Source organism: Ranitomeya imitator, chromosome 1 (genome assembly GCF_032444005.1).
Source record: "Ranitomeya imitator isolate aRanImi1 chromosome 1, aRanImi1.pri, whole genome shotgun sequence".
Classification (NCBI taxonomy): Eukaryota; Metazoa; Chordata; class Amphibia; order Anura; family Dendrobatidae; genus Ranitomeya; species Ranitomeya imitator.
This window is the reverse complement of record NC_091282.1, coordinates 1163885234-1163899074: the sequence shown is the minus strand read 5'-3', so window position 1 is coordinate 1163899074 and position 13841 is coordinate 1163885234. Positions and strand designations below refer to the sequence as shown.

General features: G+C 45.6%; 1 protein-coding gene across 1 annotated transcript in view; it reads right to left on the bottom strand.

Annotated features, from left to right (window-relative positions):
* Positions 1–2224: 2224 nt before the first annotated feature.
* The window catches only part of SEPSECS (Sep (O-phosphoserine) tRNA:Sec (selenocysteine) tRNA synthase), a 66503-nt gene continuing 54886 nt past the window's right edge, over positions 2225–13841 (bottom strand). The window contains exon 10 of the mRNA XM_069744654.1: positions 2225–2849. Coding sequence (XP_069600755.1) covers positions 2561–2849 — 289 coding nt within the window. The 3' untranslated portion in view covers positions 2225–2560. The remainder of the gene's footprint in view (positions 2850–13841) is intronic.

Here is a 13841-nt window from a genome sequence, read left to right as displayed (position 1 = left end):
TTAATCTAAGAAACACAACACTAAAGTTATAGTCCAGGAGTAAAATTCAGAAGGACATCCAATGGATTAATTAGACCAAGGCAGGTCAGGAACAGAGGTCACTCCAATAACTGGCAAGGAACCAGTAGTGGACTTAAATCGAGCCCTATGCGACCCTACACTGATTATAGTAATGTATGACTGTTAAACAGTGAATCCGCTCCAAAAGCCATCGGCTTGTGAAAAACATTTAGATTTGATACAATCTAGTTGAGATTTTTCTCTGATGGCTTTCCAGTCCTGGCTGTTTTCTCCTAGGTGACCATCCATCTAGAAGACCAGTTTTTCATGAAATTTTGAGTAGTTTCCTCAGGATGCAAGAACACAAAATCAATGTGCTCGAGGAAGAAAATCTCCAGACTGCTGAGTAGTGATGAGCAAGTGTACTCGTTGCTTGGGTGCTCCCCGAGTATTTGTTAGTGTTCGGAGAATTTCCTCGTCGCAGCTGAATGATTTACAGCTACTAGCCAGGCTGAGTACATGTGGGGATTGCCAGGGAATCCCCACATGTAATCAGGCTGGCTAGTAGCTGTAAATCATTCAGCTGCGGTGATGAAAAGTAAATCTCCGATCAGTCATAAATAGTCGGAGACCACCGGAGCAACGAGTACACTCGCTCATCACTACTACTGAGGTTGATGAACCCTTCATTCTAGACAGTTTGTTTCACCAGCAAAACCGCATGGCTGACCACAAGGCAGCAATGGCTCTGACCCATTGCAACTTTTGGTCGTCAACACCTGTAGATGAGTAACAGCTGTAAAAGAGATTTTAAAGGGAAACTATCAAAATGTACATGCAACCTGAGCTGTGGGCAGCATGGTATAGAGAAGGAAAAGCTTGGCAGAAAAATATATAGAAAAGATTCATTATAACTTGTGTTTTATTCATGGAAATCCTGGGTGTCCAGTGGGCGGTCCTACTCTGTGATTGACAGCTGTCTCTACATGTATACAGCAAAAACTATCAATCACTGAATAGGACCACCAACTGGACTGATGCATAGGAACATCACGGATTACAGGTAATAAAATGCAACATTTACTGAAACTTCCCACAAAAATGTACATCAATCCGATCTAGGGGTGGGCAATTAATTTTCCTGAGGAGCCAGATGAGAGACTACTGTTGTGGAGGGCCGAACCAATAGGCTGAAATTATTTCTGCTTAATAGATTATAGTTACTTATATTAATTGTATCACTTAATATTGAGCAGAATTAAGTATGCCGACATCCCCTATATACCATAAGAGCCTCACATAGCCTACTATATACATACCAATATCACTTACACATGAAAAAGAACACATACTCACCTCACTTCTGTTCCCCCGCCTCTCTCCTACTGTCTCCTGTGCACAGAAGATGGAGCTGGCGGCCCTGTCCTCCACCAATGTAGTCACCACAGATGCAGATAGTGGTGTCAGAAGGCGATGGTGGATGAACGGCGGGCGGGGGAGGGCATGGTGCAGCCAGTGGGTCACTATCTTGGCCCTTCGACTGTCTCGGTCAGAGATTAGGGTTGGATGTGGGACCCTGGCTCCATTCATTGTCCATTGGAATGAAGGCAATAGATGACAGCTTCACTTTGTTTCACTGGTAGTCCCATGGACAATGAATAGACTTGTTAGTTGAGCATGCTCACTTCTGCTCTAATCAAGACGGGCTTTGCAAAGCTCAGTTCTTGGGATCATCTGGGAAGCCCCATTGCCAGGACTCCCAGTAACATCCATAACCTTTTAAGAGTTTAATGCAATCTCACTTTTAACTAGATCTCTCCATTACTGAGCATATGGACATTTTATAGAAGGTTTCTGCAGCACGTGAATGAGTTTCTGAAATTTCTGCAACCAATCTGCCATGTCTGAATATACCCCTAATGTGCGCATATGCCCATCTTCTGCCGATTGTTCACCAGATTTAGTATTTCTGCCGCACCATATATGTGGTTCACCGGCCTCTCCCCGACTGCAGCACGAACCTCATTCACCATTTGACACCAGCTAAAAAAGCATAACATATAGGACCCAATATTGTTTCGTGAGCGTTGCTACCATAAAGCTGCACCTACTTTCTGATTTGTTTGATCTATTTTTTTTCTTTCTTTTTAAAATAGCTTTGTCTTCTTCTACTTTTTCTTTGTTGTACCTGTGTAGAATGTTAGTACTAAAGAATTTAAAAAAATTTACATAAAATGATTTATTTATAAAATAAACCAAAACATGTAATGCATCATTGGGCAATGAGAATACGTGGGTAAAAGGCACTTCATTACGACTTTTTATATAAAGCCGGCTCTACCAGGATTTATTTCCTACTGAAAATAAAGAATAATTTAGACAGATTAACGTACACATGACTCATCAGAAGAAAGGGTCTAATTTTCTTCCAAATTGTGCAGGTTTTGAAATAAAGCCGGAATTAGCATTCTTAACAGCCAACGACACATAATTCATGGGGAGCGCGGATGCGGCTAACTGCATTGCAGTTTCAGTCTAGATCTTCAGCTTTTATATAGTGTCAGGCCTCGGCTTCCACCCGCAGAGACGCTGTCAAATCCTTGGTTAATTCCGTAACATCTTTCTCCGTTATCAGAGAAGCACCTGAAGCCACGTCCTCCACATTTGTCTCCCTCTTGCATTGCCGGAGGCATTTGTCCAATCTTTTGATGAACAGGTCAATATCTTGCTTTTTAATGCCGATGGCTGACGCAGCATTCAGGTAGGCGCATGGATAGTCATCGCTGTGAGACATAAAGCCCTGGAACGTATATCCACTGATGGTTTGTGAGGTTCCTAATGGCACCACCCTGGAAAAGATGGAAGGGAAGAAAAGGAAAGAAAAAATAAATGCAGAGATGGGAGTTAAAAAGGGACGTAAACCTATGTGAAACAAAAAAGGTATTTGGTATAAGTGCCCCATATGGAGCGCAAAGTCTAAAAATAAAAAGTCAAAAGTGTGTGCGCAAGAGTTTTTTTTTTTTTTTTTTTTTAAGAGTTGGGCAAAATGATTCTCAGGACCCTGGTCAGCGGCCACGTAGGCCATTTGTGGCTGCCAGATGAGAGCCCTCGGTACCACCTCCTACCTGATGGCAGTCCCGGCTTCATTACTGATTGGTAGGCTCTGTGCAATGTCATGCATGCATCACGCCAGACTAATGAGCCTACAAATCTGAAGACAAAAAGACTGACTGGAACTTCCAAGCCAATGTGAACAGGTGCATACTAGGAGCAGCTACCTCCATATACAATAAACAAAAAAAAGTTGCACTTTGTAGTGCTAAACCAGGTCAACGTGAAATATGGATAGCAATACTGCTTCTGGATACTAGGGAAAAAATTAGATGCTTAGCACATAATTTGGCCAATTCATGCATGCCCATCAACCAACAACAAGGTGGTCTCAAAACTGATGGGTCCTAATGTGAATACCTCTCTAAGACTGAAGAGAGGGTTTCACATCTACCCAGTCTTAGTGAGGTATTCACATTAGATACACTAGGACCCATCAGCTTTGAGACCACTTTGTCATTGGTTGATGGGCATGCATGAATTGGTCAAATTATGTGCTAATTGTCTCATTTTTCCTAGTATTCAAAAGGAGTATTGCTATTCATATTTCATATATTTCACACTGACATGCTTTAGCACTACAGAGTGCAACTTTTTGGTTATTGTATATGGAGGTAGTTGCTCTTAGTTGGCACCTGTTCACAAGTCAGTCTTTTTGTTATCTGTATATTACCTTAATGACCGAGCTCTCCGCCGTTCAGCTTTTAAATTACGGCAATATCCTACCTACCCATAAAATCAGACTTGGAACAGAGGTATTCACATTTATCCAGGAATTCAGACTTGAGTCTTAGAGAGGTATTCACATTAGACACGTTAGGACCCATCAGTTTTGAGACCACCTTGTCGTTGGTTGATGGGCATGCATGAATTAACCAGATTATGTGCTAAGAGTCTAATTTTTTTCCTAGTATGCAGGAGCAGTATTGCTATTCATATTTCATATATTTCATATTGACATGCTTTAGCACTACAGAATGCAACTTTTGTTTATTTTATTACAGATCAGAAGAGGCGCCAGCAATTTGGAGGCGATTCACAGGGCTCCTGTCCAGTGGCCACTAAGTACTGACATCGCTTTTGGATCAGGGTCCTACAAACTGACTCAGTCATTTCTATGTTTTTTCTCTAATCTTCTCTGAAAAACCTCGCTCTACTGTCCGTCAGTGGTAATCACATCCCATTCCTATGATAAATGCTTCACTCATTCCATAAAACCGTCCACAAAAATCGGCAAAGCTTTAAAAGGGACATGGACCCTTCTGACATAGAAACGGTTTTACATATAATTGGTTAAATTTAGATAAAAAAAAAAAAAATGCTTGACGTTTCAAACTCCGATTTTCATTCATTTTTAGACTGATCCAAGTCTTGGATTTTTATCTTGTGCGAGTGTCTCTCCCGGTAATATAGGCTGGAAATGAGGTCTGTGAATCCAGGGCGCTATGGTTTTCAATCGCTTTCATGTATCAGACAAGCTTCAATCCTGCACGGATTTCCACTTTATGTGCTTTCCTCCTCATCTATAACCGGTTTAGCTTTCCCTTCCATCCCAGTGTCTGTAAATACTTTATTCCATCTTCATTGTTGACATCTGTGTACAACCCATTCCCTCCCACTATATCTCTAAGGCCGGGATCACACACAGCGAGATACGGCCGAGTCTCGCAGGTTAAACACAAGCTCTGGCACCTGCACTCCAAAGCAGAGCGTGCGGCCGCATAGCAATACATGGAGCCGTACACTCCGCTACGGAGAGCCGGTGCCAGAGCTTGTGTTTAACCTGCGAGACTCGGACGTATCTCGCTGTAGTGTGACTCCAGCCTGACAGAGACAATGGAAGGTAGTGCAGAGAGAGGAATCGCAAAAGATCAGGTGTTCTGACAAATTTGTAAAATTTTTGCAAAAACATTCAGCTAGATAAATGACTTGCAGATATTCTGCAGAAGCATAATGGAACACTTAAACTTTCAAACTTGTCTTTATTAACTTTCATTTAGAAAGCAAAAAAAAAAAAAGAAGGTTCTGTGTATAGGATAAGTGATAACTTACTGATCAGTGGGGACCCACCACAATGAAGTACAAAACTGGTCCCCTTATCCTATGGCGATCTAGCATAATTTAGCTGCTGCAGCCCGTATCACCAAGTCCTTTGAACATACCACAATCACCATTGACCACAGCGAAGACCACTTTGATAGGGTCACTTACGAAGAATAACACCACACAACTTGTTAGCAGGCTTCTGTCCCAAGTCAAAAATAAAGTTATACCGACTAGGAAGCAGGACAACCCCCTTATAATTTCTCCCAGACATTCCCAATATATGAAATCCCCAGGTCTCTGTAGCAGCCATGATGTGAAGATGATCAGAACTGCCCCAGATTAATCACTGCAATAATCCAGATTGTTTGGACTATAAATGCATAAAAAATTGTTGTTTAGACTGAACCCCATGTTCATAAAGCACTGTGATGAAACAGCATTTAATCGTAATTATCCAGATGTCTATTTTCAGTAAGCCAGGAGGCAGAGACTTATCTCTATGTTGACTCTTCTTATAGGTTGAATTGATATTTGTAAATTGATGAATGGTTGCTATTTACCTCGTATATCAGCTCCTACAGTTTATTGTACTGTTATCTTTGCAAAACAGGGATGCAGAGTCACTGAACAATGATATTTGCTTATATGTTGATTAAATATTATACCAGGACATGCAGTTTGTTGACTTACAAACATTCAAAGATAAATTTAAAAAAAAAAAAAAATCAAACAATGCGAGTTAATGTCATCACCAATTCCCCTTGACCTGTAAATAACTTAAAGAACAGTTGTGAACTATAAAAAGGGGATATGCCCAAGTAACACTATACATCTAGACATTCTAGAGATCCAGATATCCAAAGAACCAGAAACTCTTTACAAAACCACAGCCAGGAACACTCTACAGGATAGCTGACAGATCATGGCTCCATCAAGAGGGACACAAATTTGACATTCTAGAGGATGCCAGATTAAGGGGACCATGGCCCCGGCTGAAAGAATACAGATAATCTCCTTTGACCATCGCTGAACCCTCAGAGATGTCTGGAAGAATCCAGGTTGGGACAATGTGGCCACCAGGCCACTATACCTCACTGCTCTCGATCTGCTTCCTACTCTTGCCTTTACCTGCTCTGTGGGTGCCAGCCCAAAGCAAGATGCCACTGGTGGGGGTAGTCGGCCTTTGAAGCAGCTCTAATCCAGGCAAGTCAGCGGAAGGGTGGGACTCTGTAATTTGCATCATCTTTGGTATTTTGCTGGGACTGTTCTATGCGTTGCTTGTTTTCTGGTGCAATAAAGTATTGCCACACTGTTTTAAACTCACCCTGTGCTATCTGAGTAATATTATGCACATGGTAAAAGAAGAGGGGGCGTTCGGTGGGATGATCCCTGGTTCATGCGGTCTCGAGCCAGTGGATTAGAGCACCCACTGACCCGCGTGTCTCCATAAGCACCCTTGCCAGTTTTTCTGCACAATCGAATGTTTTAGTTGTGGAATTCGACTTCATTTACACAGCTGCGTTTACGCACACGTAGAAAAACGGTACAGTGTCCGTGTTTTGGATCAATGTATGGTCCGTGTGTGTTTCTACCATCAGTGTGTCATCCGTGTGTCCGTTATTACCATCAGTGCATGGGCTGCGTGTCCATTTTCACCATCAGTGTCAGTAGTGTTTTTCACGGATGGATAAATAAATGATCAAGCTTCTCCTATCATTTATACTGTTAAATACAGACATTAGGCTACGTTCACACTAGCGTTATGCTAGTTTGCGTCGGGTTTGCGCCGGGCGACGCAGCGGCGACGCATGCGTCATGCGCCCCTATATTTAACATGGGGGACGCATGCGTTTTTGTTTGTTGCGTTGTGCGACGCATGCGTCTTTTTTGCCGCAAGCGTCGGACCAAGAAAACGCAACAAGTTGCATTTTTCTTGCGTCCAAATTTCGGCAAAAAACGACGCATGCGTCGCAAAACGCAGCGTTTTTGCGTGCGTTGCGTCGCCGACGCAGCGGCGCACAACGCTAATGTGAACGCAGCCTAACACAGACTGCATACTGATACCACCCGTGTGCTGTACGTGGTGCTCACAGACCCATAGACTTGTATTGGACCTTGTCATTCATGTGGTCAGGGAAAAAAATAAAAATGTGCATCTCCATGAGTTTTGCACGGACTCACAGTTCCTGGCAAAACACAGACATGTGAATAGCACCATGAATTATAACGGGAAAAAAAACAGATACCACACGTATGGGGAAAAACGGATGTCCCAATGAGGCCTCAGCGAGCTTTGTATCTACAAAAGGGCTGGCAATGGCGACTCCAGGGAGCCCGTCTAAATGGGGATCTAAAAGTACCCAATTCCACAATATGCTTTTACTTGCATTATAACATTACTTATGTTACAACCTCATTCAGGCATTAAATAGCCACAGAATAATCAACCCCAAATTGTTTCTTTTTTATCAGTTTACAGATAGCAATGATCCGAACAATGAGATGTGATCAGTCGGCTGGTACCGACACTCTACAGAGAGTAACATGGTCACAGAGGGACGCGGCACAGCCTTACGGATGTGCGGAGCTCCTGCGGATATCAGATACATCTGGTGGTCTGATCCTATAGAAGTGGAGGTAAAATAATAAACAGCCCTCCTGTCCTGTATCTGCTTACTGGCTCGGCGGCTTCCCAGCAGTACGGAGACATCACCATCTCAGCTGAATACGATCCACGAGGCTGCCGGGCGCCGGACATGTGGATACAGCAGTTTTTCCAACAGATGTTAAAGAAAACTCAATAATTCGTGGTAATACAGCATTTTTGTCTTAAAGAGGACTTTGGTCTCGGGCAGGTGTAGTTCGGTAAATACTTGTATTCTGCAGCAGCTTTTCTCAGAATGGTTTGTGGTGCCGTTCCCCTCTTATGCCTCCTAGAGAATACAGGAGTAATTTGACATCTGGGTGTTGCCAGTTGGGGGTGTGTCCCTGCACAACTGGCACTGTCCAATCAATGCCAGACTGTAGGGACACGCCCCTCTGATAAAAAAAAAAATGGAAACACCCAGATGCCACTTTTCATTATAAATATCATCAGGAGGAAGAACAGAGGAATGGCAGAGAGCAGAGATCAAAGAGAATAAGCTTCAGCATTGTTATTTCATGGGAAATACAAGTAATTACTAATAAAGACATGTCAGGAACGTGGAGCGTTAGACGAACTGGTTAGTGTAATGGACTACGGACATGGACCCATTGAAGTGTATACCACGCGAAACGGCCGTAGTCCATTAACCTAACCAGTTCGTCTTGCAATTATCCTGCCCTCTGTAACCATGTCCACAGCACGTTGTTAAAAAAAAGGACAAAGGTTTTTTTTTTTTTTTAACTGGAAGACTTGTGTCTCCTATTTTCTGTGCTGCTATTTTCTTCCTGTTTGGATTTCCAATATATAGAGATACAGTGGTATTGATCTACATAGACATTTACAGTAAGGATCCTAAATAGAGTCTGACAGCAGATACAAGCTGCCCGTACGTCAGGAAGCATGTACCGGGCACCGGCTGATTTCAGACAGGTATGTTTCACTCTGAAACACTGCCGTGTTAAAGAGAAAAACAAAGTTTAATAGCAGTGATGGACTGAGACGCAAGGGAGACTAGTTGGACTGGTCGGTCCCTTGGCTTCAGGCGCGGGCTGGCCCAGGTGGCAGAAATGCATATGCCCCCCGGGCCGGTGTCTAAGCAGCTGCACAGGGCCGCTGGAGGACTGGCAGTGACTAATACATAGCGCACCTGTAGTGCGCGGTGGTGTCATCCCGCCAGCAGCCCTGACATGCAGGCTGCAGGGGTATGTGATGAGCAAGCTTCTATGCACCACTGCCACTCTGAGGGAGAGAGCCAGCAGCCAAGATGAAAGGTCAGAATACCGGCATACCGGCCTGTGTGTGCACGGAGCTCCGGCTTCTCCTGCTCTTATCTGCTATCCCGGCAGAGAAGAAGAGATGGGGGAGGTGCCGGGACAGTGCAGAGCTGTGAGCAGGAGAAACTGAAGAGCTGCACATGGACATCAGCCGCCCCTGCACCACAGAGGAGAGTGTCTGTGTGTGTATGAGGAGAGAGTGTGTGTGTGTATGAGGAGAGTGTGTGTGTGTGTGTGTGTGAGCTGCGTGCGTGCGTGCGTGTGTGAGCTGCGTGTGTGTGTGAGCTGCGTGCGTGTGTGTGGGCTGCGTGCATGCGTGTGTGTGTGTGTGAGCTGCGTGCGTGTGTGCGTGTGAGCTGCGTGCATGTGTGTGTGTGAGCTGCGTGCGTGTGTGTGAGCTGCGTGCGTGTGTGTGCTGCGTGCATCTGTGAGCTGCATGTGTGTCATTATACAGTGGGGCCGTGCGTGTGCGTGTCATTATACAGTGGGGCCGTGCGTGTGCCTGTCATTATATAGTGGGGCCGTGCGTGTGCCTGTCATTATACAATGGGTGTGTGTGTGTGTGTCATTATACAGTGGGGCCGTGCATGTGCCTGTCATTATACAGTGGGGCCATGCGTGTGCGTGTCATTATACAGTGGGGCCGTGCGTGTGCCTGTCATTATACAGTGGGGCCGTGCATGTGCCTGTCATTATACAGTGGGGCCATGCGTGTGCGTGTCATTATACAGTGGGGCCGTGCGTGTGCCTGTCATTATACAGTGGGGCCGTGCGTGTGCCTGTCATTATACAGTGGGGCCGTGCATGTGCCTGTCATTATACAGTGGGGCCATGCGTGTGCCTGTCATTATACAGTGGGGCCGTGCATGTGCCTGTCATTATACAGTGGGGCCATGCGTGTGCGTGTCATTATACAGTGGGGCCGTGCGTGTGCCTGTCATTATATAGTGGGGCTGTGCGTGTGCCTGTCATTATATAGTGGGGCTGTGCGTGTGCCTGTCATTATATAGTGGGGCCGTGCGTGTGCCTGTCATTATATAGTGGGGCTGTGCGTGTGCCTGTCATTATACAGAGGGGGGCTGTGTGTGTGTGTGTCATTATACAGTGGGGCCGTGCGTGTGCCTGTCATTATACATTGGGGCCGTGCGTGTGCCTGTCATTATACAGTGGGGCTGTGTGTGTTTGTCATTATACAGTGGGGCTGTGCATGTGTGTCATTATACAGTGGGGCCGTGCGTGTGCCTGTCATTATACAGTGGGGCCGTGCGTTTGCCTGTCATTATACAGTGGGGCCGTGCGTGTGCCTGTCATACAGTGGGGCCGTGCGTGTGCCTGTCATTATAGAGTGGTGCTGTTGCGCGTGTGTGTGTGTGTGTGTCATTATACAGTCGGGCTGTGCGTGTGTGTGTCATTATACAGTGGGGCTGTACATGTGTGTGTGTGTATGTCATTATATAGTGGGGCTGTGTGTGTGTCATTATACAGTGGGGCTGTGCGTGTGTGTGTCATTATAGAGTGGGGCTGTGCGTGTCATACAGTAGGGCTGTGCGTGTGCCTGTCATTATATAGTGGGGTTGTGCGTGTGTGTCATTATACAGTGGGGCTGTGGGTGTGTGTTTGTCATTATACAGTGGGGCTGTGCGTGTGCCTGTCATACAGTGGGGCTGTGCATGTGTCATTATACAGTGGGGCTGTGCGTGTGTGTGTCATTATACAGTGGGGTTGTGCGTGTGTGTCATTATACAGTGGGGCTGTGCGTGTGTGTATGCCATTATACAGTGGGGCTGTGTGTGTATGCCATTATACAGTGTGGTTGTGCGTGTGTGTGTGTCATTATACAGTGGGGCTGTGCGTGTGTGTGTCATTATACAGTGGGGCTGTGCGTGTGTGTGTCATACAGTGGGGCTGTGCGTGTGTGTGTCATACAGTGGGGCTGTGTGTGTGTCATTATACAGTGGGGCTGTCTGTGTGTCATTATACAGTGGGGCTGTGCGTGTGCCTGTCATTATACAGTGGGGCTGTGCGTGTGCCTGTCATTATACAGTGAGGCTGTGCATGTGCCTGTCATACAGTGGGGCTGTGTGTGTGACATTATACAGTGGGGCTGTGCGTGTGTGGGTGTCATTATACAGTGGGGCTGTGTGTGTCATACAGTGGGGCTGTGTGGGTGTCATTATACAGTGGGGCTGTGGGTGTCATTATACAGTGGGGCTGTGTGTCATACAGTGGGGCTATGTGTGTGTCATTATACAGTGTGGCTGTGTGTGTGTGTCATTATACAGTGGGGCTGTGTGTGTCATTATACAGTGGGGCTGTGTGTCATTATACAGTGTAGCTGTGTGTGTGTGTCATTATACAGTGGGGCTGTGTGTCATTATACAGTGTGGCTGTGTGTGTGTGTCATTATACAGTGTGGCTGTGTGTGTGTGTCATTATACAGTGGGGCTGTGTGTCATTATACAGTGTGGCTGTGTGTGTGTGTCATTATACAGTGTGGCTGTGTGTGTGTGTCATTATACAGTGGGGCTGTGTGTCATTATACAGTGTGGCTGTGTGTGTGTGTCATTATACAGTGTGGCTGTGTGTGTGTGTCATTATACAGTGGGGCTGTGTGTCATTATACAGTGTGGCTGTGTGTGTGTGTGTCATTATACAGTGTGGCTGTGTGTGTGTGTCATTATACAGTGTGGCTGTGTGTGTGTGTCATTATACAGTGGGGCTGTGTGTCATTATACAGTGTAGCTGTGTGTGTGTGTCATTATACAGTGGGGCTGTGCATGTGTCTGTCATTATACAGTGGGGCTGTGCGTGTGCCTGTCATTATACAGTGGGGCTGTGCGTGTGCCTGTCATTATACAGTGAGGCTGTGCATGTGCCTGTCATACAGTGGGGCTGTGTGTGTGACATTATACAGTGGGGCTGTGCGTGTGTGGGTGTCATTATACAGTGGGGCTGTGTGTGTCATACAGTGGGGCTGTGTGGGTGTCATTATACAGTGGGGCTGTGGGTGTCATTATACAGTGGGGCTGTGTGTCATACAGTGGGGCTATGTGTGTGTCATTATACAGTGTGGCTGTGTGTGTGTGTCATTATACAGTGGGGCTGTGTGTGTCATTATACAGTGGGGCTGTGTGTCATTATACAGTGTAGCTGTGTGTGTGTGTCATTATACAGTGGGGCTGTGTGTCATTATACAGTGTGGCTGTGTGTGTGTGTGTCATTATACAGTGTGGCTGTGTGTGTGTGTCATTATACAGTGGGGCTGTGTGTCATTATACAGTGTGGCTGTGTGTGTGTGTCATTATACAGTGTGGCTGTGTGTGTGTGTCATTATACAGTGGGGCTGTGTGTCATTATACAGTGTGGCTGTGTGTGTGTGTCATTATACAGTGTGGCTGTGTGTGTGTGTCATTATACAGTGGGGCTGTGTGTCATTATACAGTGTGGCTGTGTGTGTGTGTGTCATTATACAGTGTGGCTGTGTGTGTGTGTCATTATACAGTGTGGCTGTGTGTGTGTGTCATTATACAGTGGGGCTGTGTGTCATTATACAGTGTGGCTGTGTGTGTGTGTCATTATACAGTGTGGCTGTGTGTGTGTGTCATTATACAGTGGGGCTGTCTGTCATTATACAGTGTGGCTGTGTGTGTGTGTCATTATACAGTGTGGCTGTGTGTGTGTCATTATACAGTGGGGCTGTGTGTCATTATACAGTGTGGCTGTGTGTGTGTGTGTCATTATACAGTGTGGCTGTGTGTGTGTGTCATTATACAGTGTGGCTGTGTGTGTGTGTCATTATACAGTGGGGCTGTGTGTCATTATACAGTGTGGCTGTGTGTGTGTGTCATTATACAGTGTGGCTGTGTGTCATTATACAGTGTGGCTGTGTGTGTGTGTCATTATACAGTGGGGCTGTCTGTCATTATACAGTGTGGCTGTGTGTGTGTGTCATTATACAGTGTGGCTGTGTGTGTGTGTCATTATACAGTGTGGCTGTGTGTGTGTGTCATTATACAGTGTGGCTGTGTGTGTGTGTCATTATACAGTGTGGCTGTGTGTCATTATACAGTGTGGCTGTGTGTGTGTGTCATTATACAGTGGGGCTGTGTGTCATTATACAGTGTGGCTGTGTGTGTGTGTCATTATACAGTGGGGCTGTGTGTCATTATACAGTGTGGCTGTGTGTGTGTGTCATTATACAGTGTGGCTGTGTGTGTGTGTCATTATACAGTGGGGCTGTGTGTCATTATACAGTGTGGCTGTGTGTGTGTGTCATTATACAGTGTGGCTGTGTGTGTGTGTGTCATTATACAGTGGGGCTGTGTGTCATTATACAGTGTAGCTGTGTGTGTGTGTCATTATACAGTGGGGCTGTGTGTCATTATACAGTGGGGCTGTGCGTGTGTGTGTGTGTCATTATACAGTGGGGCTGTGCATGTGTCTGTCATTATACAGTGGGGCTGTGTGTGTGTGTGTGTGTGCCATTGGTGCATTCACTCTGTCATTCTTTGGACTGCAGACTTGTGCTTCTCACATTGCTGGCAGTGCTGTGGTCATTTGGCGGGTGTGTGGCTGTAATGCGGTCACATGCCGACCAGACTTGCATGGCCTAATGCAACTGTATTGAACAAGGCCCAAAACAGTCTAGTCGAAATGTGGCTGGGAATATATATATATCGCATGCTTGCAGTCACAAGACCACCTGTTGCCGGCACCAGAGAATCTTCATAGCGCATGATATGAGGATTCACACATAGTGTCTG